Source organism: Neophocaena asiaeorientalis, unplaced genomic scaffold, assembly GCF_003031525.2.
Source record: "Neophocaena asiaeorientalis asiaeorientalis breed wild unplaced genomic scaffold, Neophocaena_asiaeorientalis_V1.1 scaffold212, whole genome shotgun sequence".
In the NCBI taxonomy this organism is placed as follows: domain Eukaryota; kingdom Metazoa; phylum Chordata; class Mammalia; order Artiodactyla; family Phocoenidae; genus Neophocaena; species Neophocaena asiaeorientalis.
In genome coordinates, this window is record NW_020174046.1 from 2136690 (window position 1) to 2153320 (window position 16631).

The window sequence follows — 16631 nt, forward strand, 5'->3', positions numbered from 1 at the left end:
TATAATAGTAGAGGAAGGATGGGCATTTATAGGACCTCTGGGACAGTGTAATACAGCTGATTATCTGCAAAATTAAAAAGGAAGTTGAAGAGCAAGCCAGTAATCTTTCAAATATTTTTCTACCTCTAGGAAGTGGTTATCTTATATTTGCTCTCACTGCCCTTTGAGCTGTGAGCAATGTTCAAGTATTACTTGTTTATATACATCCCTCTTTTCAGTGGAATTGCCCGCTCTTCTGTATAGCATACATTAATTATGCTCTCAGTATAACAGGGAATATTTGTTCCATTCTTTGTCAAAAACACAATACAGAAAAAATGGATTGAGCACTTTTCATGTGTCCAGACAGTGTTAAGTGCTTTCAGTATTCCTTACAACAGCTCATATGAAGTAGGTGCTATTATTGGTCTCATTTTATAAGTGAGAAAATCTAGTTTTAGAAGGGTTAGAGCACTTGTCCCAGGTTACAGATATGATAAGGTGGATTTAAAAGTAAGCATTTCTCAGTTCAGATTCTGAATCGTTGCAAACTAAAGGTGGCATGCAGTAGTGGATGGAGACCTGGGTTGTAGACCTTCTGTATTATAAACCAGAAGGGTGACCTTGATCAACTTTTTCAATCTCTTTAGGCCTCAGTTTTTCACTTGTAAAATTAAGGGGTTAAACTGGATGGTTGTGTGATAACATGCCTCCCAGCTCTAAAATTCTGTATCCAAGGTGACGTATTCATAGATGGTAGGTTTCTTCCCCCCAGTGTTTTAATGTTGGATTTTTGAACAGGTGAATCAACCTTGTTACGTGATCTTTTTTATAACATCATTTTATATTCGAGGTAACCTGTTTTAGTTAAAGTGAGGCAGATCAGGAAGATGCTAAAAATACTACATACAGCCTCTTTGGTGTGCTCATCAAGCCCGTGATGACAGAGTACAGTGGTTAATTGGTGGGGGTGGGAGGGGGTGCGCAGGCCTGTGCTGTCTACAGTGGTGTTGGGAGATAGTTCATTTCTCTTTGGGTCTCGCATTTCTATACATCTCATGAAGAGCGCCACAGACAGGTTTTGATCCAGGCTGTTTTTTCAAGGATGTTTGTATTGTGAACATCCTGGGAAAACAGAGATGGAGAATCCCTCTGGAGCAGAGGGTAGGTTTGTTTGGCTGTCTAGTACAGTAATGGTAATGTCTCCCTCTGGGGCAGGTTTGCTTGCAGCTTATAAAGAATGGGATTTCCCGTGCTTAGGGTTCCTCAGCTGGGGCACAGACCCTCTGTGTGTGCTGTATCCACCTGGGCTCGTTCATGTCCCTTCCTTGGGACTGAGGGGGCAAAGGGAGCTGACGTGAACATGAAGCTCATGTTGCCTCCTGTGCTGAGAATAATGAAGTCCCTTTGTCTGTGACCCGAAGCTTCCTTTCTTCAGCCAGCATCTATGCAACGTTGACACACTAACCTGTCAGACCCTTTACAGTTCTTGACATATGGTAGCCACTAGCCACATGTGACTATTTACATTTAAATAAATTAAAATTTTAGTTTCCTGCTCATACATGCACATTTCAGGTGCTCAGTAGCCGCACGTAGTGGTGACCATATTGTCCCGCACAGATATGGAACATTTCCATCATCACAGAAAAAGTTCTGGAAAACACTACCTTAGAGTAGAGATTGGCAACCTCTATCTGTAAAGGACCAAATATTAAATATTTTAGGCTTTGCAGACCATACAGTTTCTGTTGCAACCAGTCAACTCTACTGCTTTACCATGAAAGTGTATCCCCGATGATACATAATGAACGAGTGTGGGTGTGTTCCAGTAAAACTTTATTTACAAAAATAGGCAACCAGCCCGATTTGTCTCGTGAGCTATCATTTGCTGACCCTCACTCTACAGTAATGCCGTCTGGGTTTGAGTCATGCCCAGTATAGCTTGGTAGCTGTGTGAACTACTTAGCTTTCCTGTGCCTCACTCTCCTTCCCTATGAAATGATGAAATGAGATAATACTTCGAAGATCATGTACCTAGAACATGGTAAGTGCTCAGTGTTATTTACCCGAAGAATAACAAAGACAATGGTGAGTCAGGGGGAACAATGGTTTTGTTTGTACACATTAGCTTATGCTGTCAATTTTTACTGTTACCAGTATTTATGCAGCAAGGCTTCAATGACTGTACTACCCATTACATTTTTATTTATGGACTTGAACAAGAATTTCTCTGGGAACTATACATAGGCTGAGGATTTCTGAGTTATAGGCTACATGTTTTCTGATTTGACTGTGCGGCGCCAGGCTGCTCGCCAGAACGACTGTACAGTCTGCACAGCCACCCGCAGTGCCTAGGGTTCCCATATCCCCACATCCCTGCCAGTACGTGGCTTTCACATTTTTGCCTTTCTCATGGGTTGTTTGACATTCTAAATGATGGTTTTAATTTTCATTTCTCATATATTAACAGCCTTTTTATTTCCTCTTGTAAAATGCCTATTTCTAATTCCTTCCTATTGGAGTTGTTGTCTCTTTCTTTTTCCTTTGAATTTCTAAGATACCTTGTAGTTACATTTGTAGTTATCTTAGTTCTAAACATTTCACATGTCATCTCCAGTCACATATGTGCTACTTTTGTTTTGATGTCTTTGGTTGCCTAGAAATTCTTATTTTGGTGTAATCAAATCCATCCATTTTTCCTCATTTGATTGTGGTCTTAAAGTTATCTATGAAGTCCTTTTAGAGGAAACAACCAAGAAAACACTTGCAATACAGTTGAAAAGTGGTGTGAGAATAATCCTGTCTAGATGGAAGACACAGTTTAAGCTGAGACTTGAGTTAGCCGGACTCGGGGAATAGGGCAGAAAAGTCAGAGAGGAAAGAATATTAGAAATACCTAGAGGTGAGAGAGAGAACCTGTTTGTTTTTTAAGGTATTCAGATAATGTTCAGTTGGAGGACAGCTGTGCTAGAGACAGAGACAAGGTTTTGGAAGGGCTTTATTTACACCATTAAGGTGTTTGGACTCCAGCCTAAAGACCAAGGACATTACAGGGTTTTCGCAGCAGAGTGCCTTGGTTGCATTTGCCTTCTAGAAGGTCACACTGCCTACAGCAGAGAAGGCATTTGAATCTAGAATTCTATTTTTTCACCCATTTATTTACTACCTGGTGCTTTTTCAAGTTAAGAAGCTTAATGTTAGTCATTAACTTCAGATTTTTAAAAAAATTATTTGCACCCATATTTTTGACTCCTCTCGGCGAAAAAAAAAAAACTGAGCACGGTTTTATTGATCAAATTTCAGTTTCTTTCAGAATGGCCTGGCGCTTTAATTCTGACAATTTATCTATTTCCATTTTGGAAAAGCATCAAGCAACAGAGGATCTGTTTGAGGACATTGACGTTGACTAACATGTGTCCCCAACCTTTTAAGGTTGACGTCATGTAGAGCAACGCTGCTTTCCCTAAAAAGTATCTCTTGGTGCCGCCTTACTTGCTGTGGTAATCCTTAAGTCTTATCCTTATGCTTCCTCAAAGTTGACAATCAATCAATCAATAAAAAAACAAACAAACTTAGCAGAAACATGCCAAGTTATATACTTACATATGCAGACATTTATTTTTTAAATGTAAAAGTTTCCACACTTCATTTTTTTACTCTGGAAAAAGTAACCCTAAAGTAAATGAAGAACAGAAAATGTAAGGTTTTTCACTTAGAATGTTTTACAGGTATTAACGTCAATAATGAATCTCCAATTGGAAGAAAGCTGACCGTACATTCTGAGACAAGCAATGGTGAGTATGAATGTAAATTGGAAAAGAAGTATGTTCCATATTAAGCGACATTTGATGTTAATTTCAGTACCTGTGATAACACTTCACTCTGGAATTGAAGTTGTTTACTTTTTATGAATAAGCTATATGAGAGCTGACCTTGAGAAACAGTTAGAATAGATATATCCATCCATGTTTGAGAAGTGGCAATAGTGTGTTATTTTGTGATTCAAATCATGTGAATCGAATTTTGGTTTTGGAAGGCATTCTTTTGAAAATTTGTTAATATTGGGAAATCTATCCCCAAATATATATAGGCTGGCTTCTTTTTTTTTTTTTTTTTTTGCGGTACGCAGGCCTCTCACTGTTGGTGGCCTCTCCCATTGTGGAGCACAGGCTCCGGACGCGCAGGCTTAGCGGCCATGGCTCACGGGCCCAGCCCGCTCCACAGCATGTGGGATCTTCCCGGACCGGGGCATGAACCTGTGTCCCCTGCATCGGCAGGCGGACTCTCAACCACTGTGCCACCAGGGAAGCCCAGGCTGGCTTCTTTTCTGATACAAGTGCCAGCAGCACAACCAGAAGTTATCTTTTACCATTAACAGGTTTAATCAGTGCTGGAAAGTGTGGGAAACAGGAAGGTGGCATGTTATGGAATGGGATGCGTAAAGTAAATAATTCAGTTTGTCTGGAGCATCATGGGGAGATGGTTGATGGGGAAGCACATGCTAAACTGCATGGGATACACTTGCATTGATTTAACCATGTTTGTGTTTATCTGCTTGCTTCCAGCTGCTTGCCAGACATTGCTGTCTCTTCCTGTGGATTTTAATTTAGAAAAGGTATTAGGTAAGTATTGTATTTGTTTAAACCTTTAATAACTTAAATAAAAGGTTTTGTTTTAATGGCTTTTGTAAGTGGGAATCTGTGGCAATGCCTCTTTCTAAAGAAGTGGGGAAGCCTGAAATTTCTCATTTTTCTTTAATATGGCCTGAATTAGCCTTTTTATCATAGTGAACTTAACTATAGACATAAACTATTCATGAACACATCTTATTGGCACTACCCATACTCATAATGAGGCACTAAAAAAAGAAGGAATCGTTTCAGATTTCAAGCAGCACCTGTGCAGTTAAACTTTGCCCTCTTTTTGGAAAACAGTTCAAACATAGAGACTGGTTTTTAAAACATCAGACAACTGAAATATAATTGCTCTTCCAAATGACTAGCTCTGCCTTTTATTCTGTTAATATTAAATATAGGTGACTATTTTAGAGCTGATGAATTTGCAGATCAATCTCCTGGAAACCTCAGTTCTTCATCCCTCAGAAGAAAGCTATTTTTAGATGGCAACGGAAGTATCTCTGACTCCTTACCTCCAGCTTCTCCCAGAAGTCCTCGTAGTGGTGTTCAAGCATCACTTGAGGTTTTTTATTCAATAGATCTATCTCCTGTGCAGTGTAGGAGCCCTGTGCAGACCCCGAGTTCGGTAAGAAGTGGGCCAAGTGGCTGGTTGGTTGGCTATAGGCATCTTGGACCTAGATGCTCCTATTGCTGTCAAGAGGAATGACTGTCTTTTGGGTTTTATATTTCATGCCTAGTTCACATTTTGTCATTAGGTATAGGAATGCTTTTGGTCAGACTCTCCAATTTTGTATTTAGAGGTAAATGAGTCTCAAGGAATTTCAGGGTAAGGTACTTACTGAATTACGGAAGAGTTTCAGTATAACACAACTAGATTGGTGTTAGTGGACTAACTTAAAATTTTTCATAAACTGCTACTTGGTTTGTGTAAATACGGTGCATTTATATTTTATCTTCTCTAGTGTATTCTATTTCAGAATTTTTGGAACAGTCTTCTTAACTATCCTTGTTACGAAATGCCTTGCCTTTTGGCGTGTTTTTTCTGTTGTTGTTGTTGTTTTACCTTTTTTTCTTATTAAAGTATAGTTGACTTACAGTGTTTTATTAGTTTCAAGTGTACAGCAAAGCGATTCAGTTATACATCCGTATATATGGTTTTTTCAGATTCTTATCCCTTATAGGTTATTACAAAATACTGAGTAGAGTTCCCTGTGCTATACAGTAGATCCTTGTTGATTATCTATTTTATATGTAGTAGTGTGTATATGTTAATCTCAAACTCCTAATTTATCCCTCCCCACCTTCCCCTTTGGTAACCATAAGTTTGTTTCGTGTGTCTGTGGGCCTGCCTTTTGGTGTCTTGCCTTTTGCCACAAAGCAAAGGTGGCATCTTGCTTTCTGGTGAATAACCAAAGTTATACAACCTAGTTTATGAATGTATTTCAAAAATAAAGAGAAATAGCACTTGGTGTAACAGAGCTAAGGAAGAGAACCGTTTAATTTTATTTATTTATTTTTATCACAGGGGCAGTTTTCTTCTAGTCCTATTCAGGGTAGTGCAAAAAAATACAGTTTGGGAAGCATAACCAGTCCTTCACCTATTTCTTCACCCACTTTCTCACCAATTGCATTTCAAATAGGAAAGACACCACTCTCAGGTATGTCTTTTAATACAACCCCCAATTAAAATTTTATATTGTCAATATTTGTTATTAAAGAGTCTCTTTTTAGCTTGTTCTAACTACAGAGCTCCAAATGACCACTCACCCTTTTAAAATTTAGAAACTTGGATTTTTTTTTTTTTTTTTTTACAAAAGGAACAATTTACTTTCAAAGACTGAAATTCTCAGCAAAGTTCTGCTCTCATGTCAGATACAGGTAATTTGACTAGCAGTATTTATACCAAACATCTTACAAGCAGAATCAAAGAAAGATGGCTGTCGTAGAGATAAGTTGGTTTCGGTATGCCTTCCAGTGTGTAGGTTCAGACTTTGGTAATCAGATATTCATATTGATATTGTGTAAAGATATATTTGTTTGAGTAAAGTTTTTAGGTAGTGTGTGAGAATTTACATATTTTTCTTTGCAATATGTCAGTTTTTCCTTGAAAAAAATTATAGCACTTCTTGAAAATTATTCACAGTTTACAAAACCTATTCATAGTAAATAAAATTGGAAAACTGAAAACTATTTTTGTTAGTCTTCCTTTTATATATGTACATGTGTATGTGTGTATATATCTCCATACATATATGAACACACACACACACACACACACACATAGTTCTATATCCTGCTTTTTTCACAAAGCATTCTATTAGGAGTATTTTCGTAGGTCATTCAAGTCATTTATTATTGTTTGAAACCATGATTTTGAATCACTGTATGATATTCCATTTCACAGATGTATCTTTTGTTTTCAATCATTGATAAACATTTAAATTATTTCTTTTTTTTCCTTGTATGTACAGTGTATTGTACATATTTATTTCTTTAGGTTAAATTCTCAGAAGTGGAATTATTTGGTGAAAGGGGATGACTGTTTTTAAGGCTCTTGAGGAATTTTATCAAATTTTCTTCATAAGAAGTTGTACCAATTGAAATTTTCATCAGTGGTGTGTGAAAAGTCATCTTTTTCCCCATCTAGCAACACTGGTCTTACCATTCTTTTTGATGTTTGTTAATTTGGTACATTACAAAAAGGTCTCTTACTGCTTTAATTTTCTTGTCTTTGGTTATTACAATGTTGAACTTTTTCCAAATGTTTATGGGTCACTTGTTTGGGGGGATTATTAGTTCAGACTTCAGTGTTTTTGTTGAACAAATAGTCTCTCATTGCTTTAATTTCCATATTTTTTATTATTTGTGTGACCAAACACTTCATATGTTCATTTACCATTGGGAGGATTGTTTATATGCTTTTGCCCATTTTTTTAAACGTTTGTTTTTATTAAGCTAACGAAGCTATAAAAATTATTAACTTTTAAGGCATTTTGATTATTTTGTTTACCATTGTTAAGCTCTTTATTGTTGCAAATATTATTTTGCAGTTTTTTGTTTGCCTTTTAATGTTGCTTATAGTATTTTACATAAACAGAAATAGATTATTACATATTTCATTTACCAGGTACAGCTGTTAATTTGCAGCTATCAGCTGGTTTGTTCTATTATCTTGGATGTGAACAACATTGTTATAGTAGCAATATGCTTGAGGATATTTGCCAGAGGAATTATATTTTGAAGAGCCTCACCCTGTTTATGGATACACATTCATTTGTGCTATTATTTTTAACACCAAAATTTCACTTCAGGAAACAACACCACTGTTAGAGAAATCCAGTTTCTCTGGCATGAAACATGATGATGACCATTTAGTAATGGCTTTCCCATGTCCATGTTTTCATGATGTGATTTTTCCTTCCCAATCTTTTTTTTTCCACTCCCAATCTTTTAGAGCAAAGGAAGTTAACTTTCCATTCTCCTGATGCTTCGTCTGGAACAAATTCTAATGGAATTACCAATCCGTGTATCAGAAGTCCTTATATAGATGGCTGCTCACCAATTAAAAATTGGTCTCCTATGAGACTTGAGATGTGTACAGGGGGTGCTAAGTATCGGCCCTCACTGATTCGGGTACCTTTTACTCTCGAGGCTCACAGCGAAGATGAAGGAGACAAGGCAGATGTTCCTTCCACAGACGCCTCCTCCCTAGCTATGGGCACGGCTGGAGTCCACCTGCCGCAGTTGGATGGTGACACTTGTCCACATGGCGCGCACTTGGTAGTGACCGCCATGTCTATTACCCAGAACCAGTCCGGTGCTTCTGAGAAAGAATTGGCACTGCTTCAGGATGTGGAAAGTGCGAAGGAGAATAACACTGTGGATATGGTCGATCCCATAGAGATAGCAGATGAGACCACTTGGATTAAGGAGCCCGTTGATAATAGGAGTTTACCCATGACTGACTTTGTGAGTGGGATCGCCTTCAGTATTGAAAACTCTCACATGTGCATGTCACCTCTCGCAGAAAGCAGTGTCATTCCTTGTGAAAGCAGTAACATTCAGGTAAGGTATTTGAATATTCTAGAGTCCTTTCCTTGGTCCCTTGTTCTTCATCCTTTCTTTTGTAAGATTATAGTGAGAAAGAAAATGGGTTGTATGTGAGACTTAACAGCATTACATATGTATTTTTAATCAGTACTAAGTGATATCAAGAGGGTTAGTTCTTTTAACTTGGACTGATGGTGCATATATTTAATATTCACATTCACTGATACTTATTTGGAGTAGGAAAATAAGAGAGCAGAAAAGAAATCAAGCTGCTCTGTTTTTACAAACTGCTAGAATCCGGCAACTTCTCAGGGTTCACCTCTCTTTCCTGTGGAGCTAGTTCCCAAAGAATTCAGTTTTTGGTGTACTGTTTGTATTCTAAAAATACAGTAGTTTTGGTTTTTCCTTTATATAATTTAGGAAAAGCAGTTTAGAGCACTTTTATGTATATTTCTTTTGGACTTTAAAAAAAATGTGATTTGTAACCACCGTTTTTCATGTGATCATACATTTCCAATTTTGCAACATCTGGCAACAGGAAAGCATGATTCATTTGACAAATACACTTCACAGCTAGCACTTACTTTCAGAAAGACATTTGTTCCACTAACTGTCATATTCTTTGAGTTGAGAGTTTTGAAAGAACTTTAAACTAGAAAGGCAATTCTACCTGCCATTTCATAGTAACGATATCTAACACTTATGTAGCTCTTACAATATGTCAGGCATTATTCCAAGTACTTTACACATGTTAATTTGTTTAATCTTCACAATGGTTCTGTCCTGTGAAATAGGTATACCACCATCCACATTTTACAGATGAGGAAACCGAGAGTCAGAGAGGTTCGGTCAATTGCCTGTATAGCTAGCAAGTGGTGGAGTCAAAAGATTCAAATCCTGGCAGTCTGGATTCCATGTTCTTTAATCCAAGTTTATACTGACACATAGTAATAGTTAATACTACACAGTCTTCCAGTGTGCCAGACACTCTTCTAACCTCTTTATAGATACTAATTCATCTAATTCTCACAACAACTCTATAATGCTTTAGTGCTGTCAGTTTTGACATGCTAAAGTGTAAAACTCATGGAGGGATTTTAAATGATCCCAAATTACATATAATCTTTTGCTCATATTTTATGCCTATGCTGCCTATCCTGACTTCTAGGATTGTTGCTCAAAAAAATACACTAGAATTGCTTTTACATATTCCAGCTTCTAAATTTGGTTCCTAAGTAAAGAAGCGCATCCAGTCAAACTTTGCCTTAAAGGTATTGTTAACTTTTTTGCTCTCCTTTTTTCTTACTGCCTCTTTTTTTCAGAGCATCTATAGAAGCATTAGAGAATACTTAGATGGAAACACACATTAATCATCCAGTCCACCTACCCCTTGGAAGCCTGTCTCATAAGTTGCCATCACTCTGCCTGAGTACCTGCAGGGGTATCCCAGCCCATCTTAGAGGACTTCTCTCACCATTTACAAGCCTCTTCCCTAGCGAGCTGAACTATGGTTCTGTCTGTGGTATCTACCAGTCAGTTTCAGTCTTATCCTTTGGGTCATATCATAATAATGTGTACTGTTCGCAGAACATTTTGTAGTTTAAAAATGTTTTCTATACATTCTTTCCTACCACAGGGGTAGCTCCAAACATTCGAAGACAGTCACATTTTCCCAGGGCCCTTTGACTTGCTTTACTGTGACGGGTTGGCCTCCAAGCATTGTACACAGCTGTATTCCTGGAATATCCCTTCATCATCCTGAGAATTCCCTTAACCTCTCGCATGTTCTGTACCCCGTTCTCCTGTTTCCTGGTTTACTTCTCACTTGACTGGAACACATTTTCCAGTAGCTTTCTGAGAAAGAGTACCTTTTTCAAGATACTGCACATCTGATCACACGTTCTTTATTCTCTCACATTTGATTGGAAATAATTTTCCTTCAGACTTTCTTTCGTTGATTCTGTTTTCAGTGTTGCTGGTGAGAGATCTGAAACCATTTTAATACTTAATCTTTTGCATATGGTCTCTTTTTATCCCTTTCTGGAGTAAAGGATCCTGAAATTTCAGTGATTATTTGGTATGGGTTCCTTTTCATCAGTTGTACTGGGCACTCAGAGGGCCCTTATGATCTGTAAACTCATGCCCTTCACTTCTTGGATCTTTTCTTGAATAATAGATTTCTCCTCTCGTTTTCACCATTCTTTGGAACTCCTTTTGATTCTCCAATTAAAAAAAATCTTTTCACAGTTTTTTTTAACTCCCTTTTGTTCTAATTTTTGGGAAATTTGGTCAGCTTCATACAATAACCCTTCCATTGAGTTTTTATTTCTGCATCTTAATCTTAAATTTGTAACTCTTTTGTTTGTTTTGCTTTTGGTGTTAATTTAAAAATCTGTAGAGTGGCTGGCAAAGCATTGCATGGTCTGGCCTTTCCCTTACTCTCCAGCCTCATTTTGTTTCCCTTCCTTCTCTGTTTCAGTCACATTGGCTTTCCAGAGTTTGGAATACCATGTTGTCTCCCTTGACGCCTGTGGCGGTTAACGAGATGACCTGTGTTGTCTGGTTGGCACATAGTAGGCACTGACATTTGTAGTGGTCTGGATGGGAGCCAGTGTGATAAGCCACCATGTTATGTTAGGGGCACCATGATCCTTCTCTTCCTAGAGAGTGGGACAGACTCCCTGTGTACCGTACTCCCTGCACCACAAGGGTTTTGTTCAAATGGAACGTCACTCCCAGGAGTAAACAAATATGCATCCATTCCCGAAAACTGGAAACATTTTTCTTAAGATGATGATAGAATGCACTTTCTAGGCTATTCTTTTGTTTGTGTTGGGGGCAAATGTAGTCTTTCCTTCGCTGATCATAATTTGCATAAAAGGGCGTAAGTGCAAGATGACTGCATTGTGGGTTGTGTTGTTTGGTGTTTGTCACTGTGCACGTAAGTGTGGAGTGTGCAGTGCGTGGACAGGGGCAGTGGGGCCTCAGCTCTTCGTCATCTCATTCCGACACTGTGAAAGTTACCCTTTCTGAGCCTTAGCCTCATTTGTGAAGTTAATAGGGTGCTGCAAGGAGAGAATAAGAATATTACATGGAGCGCCGTACAGGGCTGGTGCTTTTTTTAGGCCCTCATGAAATAAATATTTGTCATATTTGTACCAAAACTGAAGTTTGCTAGTCCCTTTTTTTCTTTTGCTCTTTTGGGCTGTAACAGTGTGTTGTAGAATGCTGTAATTTTAATTAAAATGAAAAGCTGAGCTAACATCTAGAGCCATTATGTACGTGGTATTATTATGAAGGTAAGATTTTTATTTCAACGATGGGTATGAGTATAATGTAAGCCACCTTTTAAAAAATGTGTATTGTTTTGAATCCTCTTAAAGGTAGCTCGCCATTTAGGTAAATTTTATTTAGAGATGCAAGTAAGCTATTTAAGACAAGCTTGGTAAATGAGTTGGAAGAAGTTGATTGTAATCTTCATTTTCATCTACTGAGTGTGAGCACAAAGTAACAGGGAAGTATGTTCTTAGTGGTTTGTACACTGACTTTCAAGAAAATTACAGGGACTTCCCTGGTGGCCCAGTGGTTAAGACTCTGCGCTTCCACTGCAGGGGGCGTGGGTTTGATTCCTGGTCAGGGAACTAAGATCCCATATGCTGCGTGGCGCAGCCAAAAAATAAATAAAATAAAATAACCTAGAATTTTTAAAAAATAAAGAAAATTACAAGATATGTTTTATTAGAAGGAATTGTAGTAACTGCTTTGAAGAACAAGCAATTTTATGTTTATTACTTTTTAAATTCATTCAATATGATCAATATTAAATTGTATTAATACAATATTAAATTGTGTCATTCAGTTGTGAATAATAGTAGTGATTCACTTAAATGTTTTAAAATATTGTCTTTATATATAATTACATAAGCCAAATCTTACATATATATATTTTATATAAATATTTTAAAATAAATTTACTTATTTAAACATAAAAGTTCCTCAAAATAAATTTTGTGGTCAAGTGAATTACACTTTGCAATGTTACCTGTGATGGTTTTTTTTCTCTCTCCCTCTCATTCCTGTCAGATGGATAGTGGCTATAATACACAGAATTGTGGAAGCAATATTATGGATACGGTTGGAGCAGAAAGTTACTGCAAAGAAAGTGATGCACAAACCTTGGAAGTCGAGAATAAATCTCAGGTTTTTAATATAAAGGTATGGAAAAAACAGAGAAAGCTTGATATGGTTGTCGTTTTTTAAGTATTTACTAAATGTGACTGTTTTCAGCCTATTTTTTTCCCGTTTTGTGTAAAATCTCTTTAATTGCTATCTGTTGATGCCTCATCCTGTCTTCAGTTCATTTAATAGCAGGAGAAAGTGCTTCAAAACTTTATTTTCCTACCTCTTCTGCTATGAGGGAGCATAAGAGAAGAGGTGGGGGAAGGAGAGCTAGCGCTGCTCTGGAAATGGGGCTTGAAATCAGTTCCTTTAAGCGAAAAGGGGAACAGGAGAGGGTGCCCAATAGGAGGGAGGTGGAGGGTTTTGCCTCTAATATTGGCTCAAAGCTAAACTAAAAAAAGCATCTTGATTACTAGAGAGGGAAATAGTACAACTGAGAGATTTTACACATCAGTTACGAGCACTCAGACAAAGGTAAGGGTTCTTTTCTTAAAATCCAAGCCTTTAGAGATAACATATGTGTATCTAAAAAACTGAGTATTTATACAAAAGTATACTGTTGAAGTGAACACTTACTGAACCTCCAGATAGGATGGATATGTCTGTATATGATTGGCGAGTTCCACATCCATGGATTCAACCAACCTCAGATCAAAAATATTAAGGGCAAAAAACCCCCCAAAATCCAGAGTTCCAAAAGCAAAACTTGAATTTGCCATGTGCCAGCAACTATTTACATAGAACTTATGTTGTATTTGCAACTATTTACATAGTACTTACACTGTATTGGGTATTATAAATAATCTAGAGATGATTTAAAATATATGTAAATACTATGCCATTTCATATAAGGGACTTGAGTATCCATGGATTTGGGTATCCTTGGGGGTCCTGGAACCAATCCCCCATGGATACTGAAGGACAACTGTATTCAGATTTGAAGAATCCCATCATAATTTTAGGCACTGATCAGGAGAATTTTTGATTTTTATGTGCCAGTTTATTAATAAACAATAAATATCAAGTGTGCAACTAAACATAACTCTCCAAACGAATATTCAGGTTTAATATGGAGGCCACGTTATTTTACCTTTCCTCCGTTTTGTCATGAGGTGGGATTGTAGTTGTCCATTTAAAAGCAAGCAAGCATTAAGATACAGGAAGTACTTTTATGATACAGAATACTGATTTGTAACAAAATGTATCTTCACTGTCCCTTTAGAGTGCATAAGGAAGTTTGCATCTCGGTTTTAAAAACAGTTCACATAATTGTTGTATCCTTGAATGGTCCTATTTAAACTGAAAATAAGGTATTTTCTTTTTCACAGCAAGACCACTCAATGCAAAGGTGTTGGATGAAAATTGCAAATCGGCCTCAATGCAGCAGCCCGTAGAGCACCTCTCTCAGAACCAAAGCCTCTAACTGGACAGCTCCTCACATATTTTTCATTCATGGGATCCATAATGTGATCGTGATGGGGAAGAAACTGCTTCAACTAACATGCTGAGCTTTTTTTCTTTCCCTCCTTAATGTGAAAAACCAAGGGCTTAATTTAGTGACAACAGAAAAGCTCCTGGAACTTTCAAAGAAGTTACTGAAGTACAAGTTCAGCTTTTAGCAATAAATATTTTTGTACTGACCTTGAGTGATATGTTTGTTTAACAAAAAACTTGAGTGATAACTTTGCTCCTGCCCTACAGGGTCACTTTACTGACAGCACTGAATTTAGCAGAAGTTCTGGGAACATGTGGAACTGTGAAGGTGCTACGTTTTATTTTACTTAAAAGTATGTGAATATACAGATGAATTCAAATTTATAACCTTGGTGAAAGAAAGAAATGTGAGTTAGAAAGGAAACTTAATCGAAGAGGTAGAAAGGAGGTTAAGCAGGTTTCCAACACTTTTCATGCTTGAGCTGTTTGTTCATTTCAGTGTAGAAATTCTTAGTTCCAGTGATAACTGGTCTAAAAAGTGTAGATCTTCATGTGTTATTATTAGTGGGGTTAATGTGGGATGCCCAGAATGTATCTCCATCCCTAGGGTAGGGAACATCCTTTGTATGGAGAGGAGTTAGTTAAGAACACAGGAGAACCAGGAAAAACTGGGGGGTGGAGGGGGGAGGGTTTCCCATAGAGTTTTAGGCTTATGAAGCTAGGGTTGGACAGACATGTAACTAAATTTTTAAAATTAAACAAACATATTCATGTCGGGAGTAGAATGGGTATATAATTTGGAGGAAAAATATTCTTTACCTTGGGAGAATGTATACTCATATTTTACAAATTACCTTTTAAAAACTGTCTCATTCAGGAGGGAATAATTCATACGTAGCCCTAGGAAATAAAGACATACTATCATTGTGTCACGTCCTTCCTTACTCTTCTGCAACTTGTAAACTTCTGCCAACCTGCAAGACTTATTTCCTGCTACGTACCTGGCTCATCCTCTCCCCTCTGTACACTAAACATTAAAGCCATTAGCCACTAGGTCCATTGCTAAAGATTAGGGCATTAGGAGGCTGAGTCCTTAGTCACAGGCTTTAGAATTAATAGGAGCTTAAAACAATTGTACATAAGAGGAATTCTAGATCCTGAGGGTAGGTGCTTCCCTGGCTGTGTTTTTCTTAATAGCAAAACTCAAGAAACAACAAAGTTCTGATTGTAACTTGGATTCAAATCCTCCTCTGTCACTTATGACCCCAAATAGGCCATAAACCATCAATCTCCCACCGGTTAAATGGGGATAATATAGTCCTTACCAAACAGGGCTTTTTTTTTTTTTTTTTCGGTATGCAGGCCTCTCACTGTTGTGGCCTCTCCCGTTGCGAAGCACAGGCTCTGGACGCGCAGGCTTCGCGGCATGTGGGATCTTCCCGGACCAGGTTACGAACCCGTGTGCCCTGCATCGGCGGGCGGACTCTCAACCACTGCGTCATCAGGGAACCTCAAACAGGGCTTTTTAAATGAACTATTTCATGTCAGCTGCGTAGCATAAGTAGTGGCATTCAAAGCATTTTAGATTAGCAAGGAAGAGGCTTCAGGGTGAAAATAAGGTTTCTGGTCATCTTGAACTACTCAACAGGGACTAGAGCCTGAAGCAGGCCTTCTTCATAGAAGAGGTGTAAGAAAACAAACCTGGAAAGACAGATGTGAGGTCAGCATAGCCTTGTTTTACCCAGAAGCCTTCCTTTTCCTCGACTGCAGGTAAACTATGGCCCATGAGCAAAGAATTTTTAAACGGCTGGGGGGAGAGGTGCAGCGTGGAAATTGAATTTAGTAGTATTTTGTTAAACACACGAAAATTAGGAAATTATTTCAATTTCCCTGCCCGTAAACAAGGTCTTGTTGGAACGTAGCCATGCTCGGTTGTTTATAGTCCGTGGCTGCTTTTGTTCTGTAAGAGCAGAGGAGTGAGTGGAGAGCTATGGTTGTGACAGAAACCACCCGGCTGGCACAGCCTGACTTGTCCAGCCTTCACAGAAAAGGCTTGCCCACCGCTTTAGGCGTTAGTCCCCTCAAGGCTCTCCTCCGAATGAAACAAGTTCTGCCTCAATGTATGGATGTTTTCCTCAGTAACAGGAAATGGGAACAATCATTTTAACTACTGAAGTGCCTGAATGTACACATTGGCACTATTTCTCACTTACTACACCTGCCGATATGTTCGCCAGTCACTTCTCACTGTACTGCAAGCTCCTTCAGGGCAGAGATCGTTTACTTGACTGGTGAGGAACCTGGTACAGTGTCGGTACTTCAGAAATTGAATGAGCCAAGTAAAATGTT

At 38.1% G+C, this 16631-nt stretch overlaps 1 protein-coding gene across 2 annotated transcripts in view; it reads left to right on the forward strand.

Moving 5' to 3' along the window:
- The window catches only part of BORA (BORA aurora kinase A activator), a 24501-nt gene extending 9973 nt beyond the window's left edge, over positions 1 to 14528 (forward strand). For both annotated transcript variants that reach the window (XM_024753936.1, XM_024753938.1), the window contains exons 6-12: positions 3711 to 3776; positions 4548 to 4604; positions 5018 to 5244; positions 6145 to 6277; positions 8074 to 8684; positions 12753 to 12884; positions 14177 to 14528. In XM_024753936.1, coding sequence (XP_024609704.1) covers positions 3711 to 3776; positions 4548 to 4604; positions 5018 to 5244; positions 6145 to 6277; positions 8074 to 8684; positions 12753 to 12884; positions 14177 to 14242 — 1292 coding nt within the window. In that variant the 3' untranslated portion in view covers positions 14243 to 14528. The remainder of the gene's footprint in view (positions 1 to 3710; positions 3777 to 4547; positions 4605 to 5017; positions 5245 to 6144; positions 6278 to 8073; positions 8685 to 12752; positions 12885 to 14176) is intronic.
- Positions 14529 to 16631: the final 2103 nt, after the last annotated feature.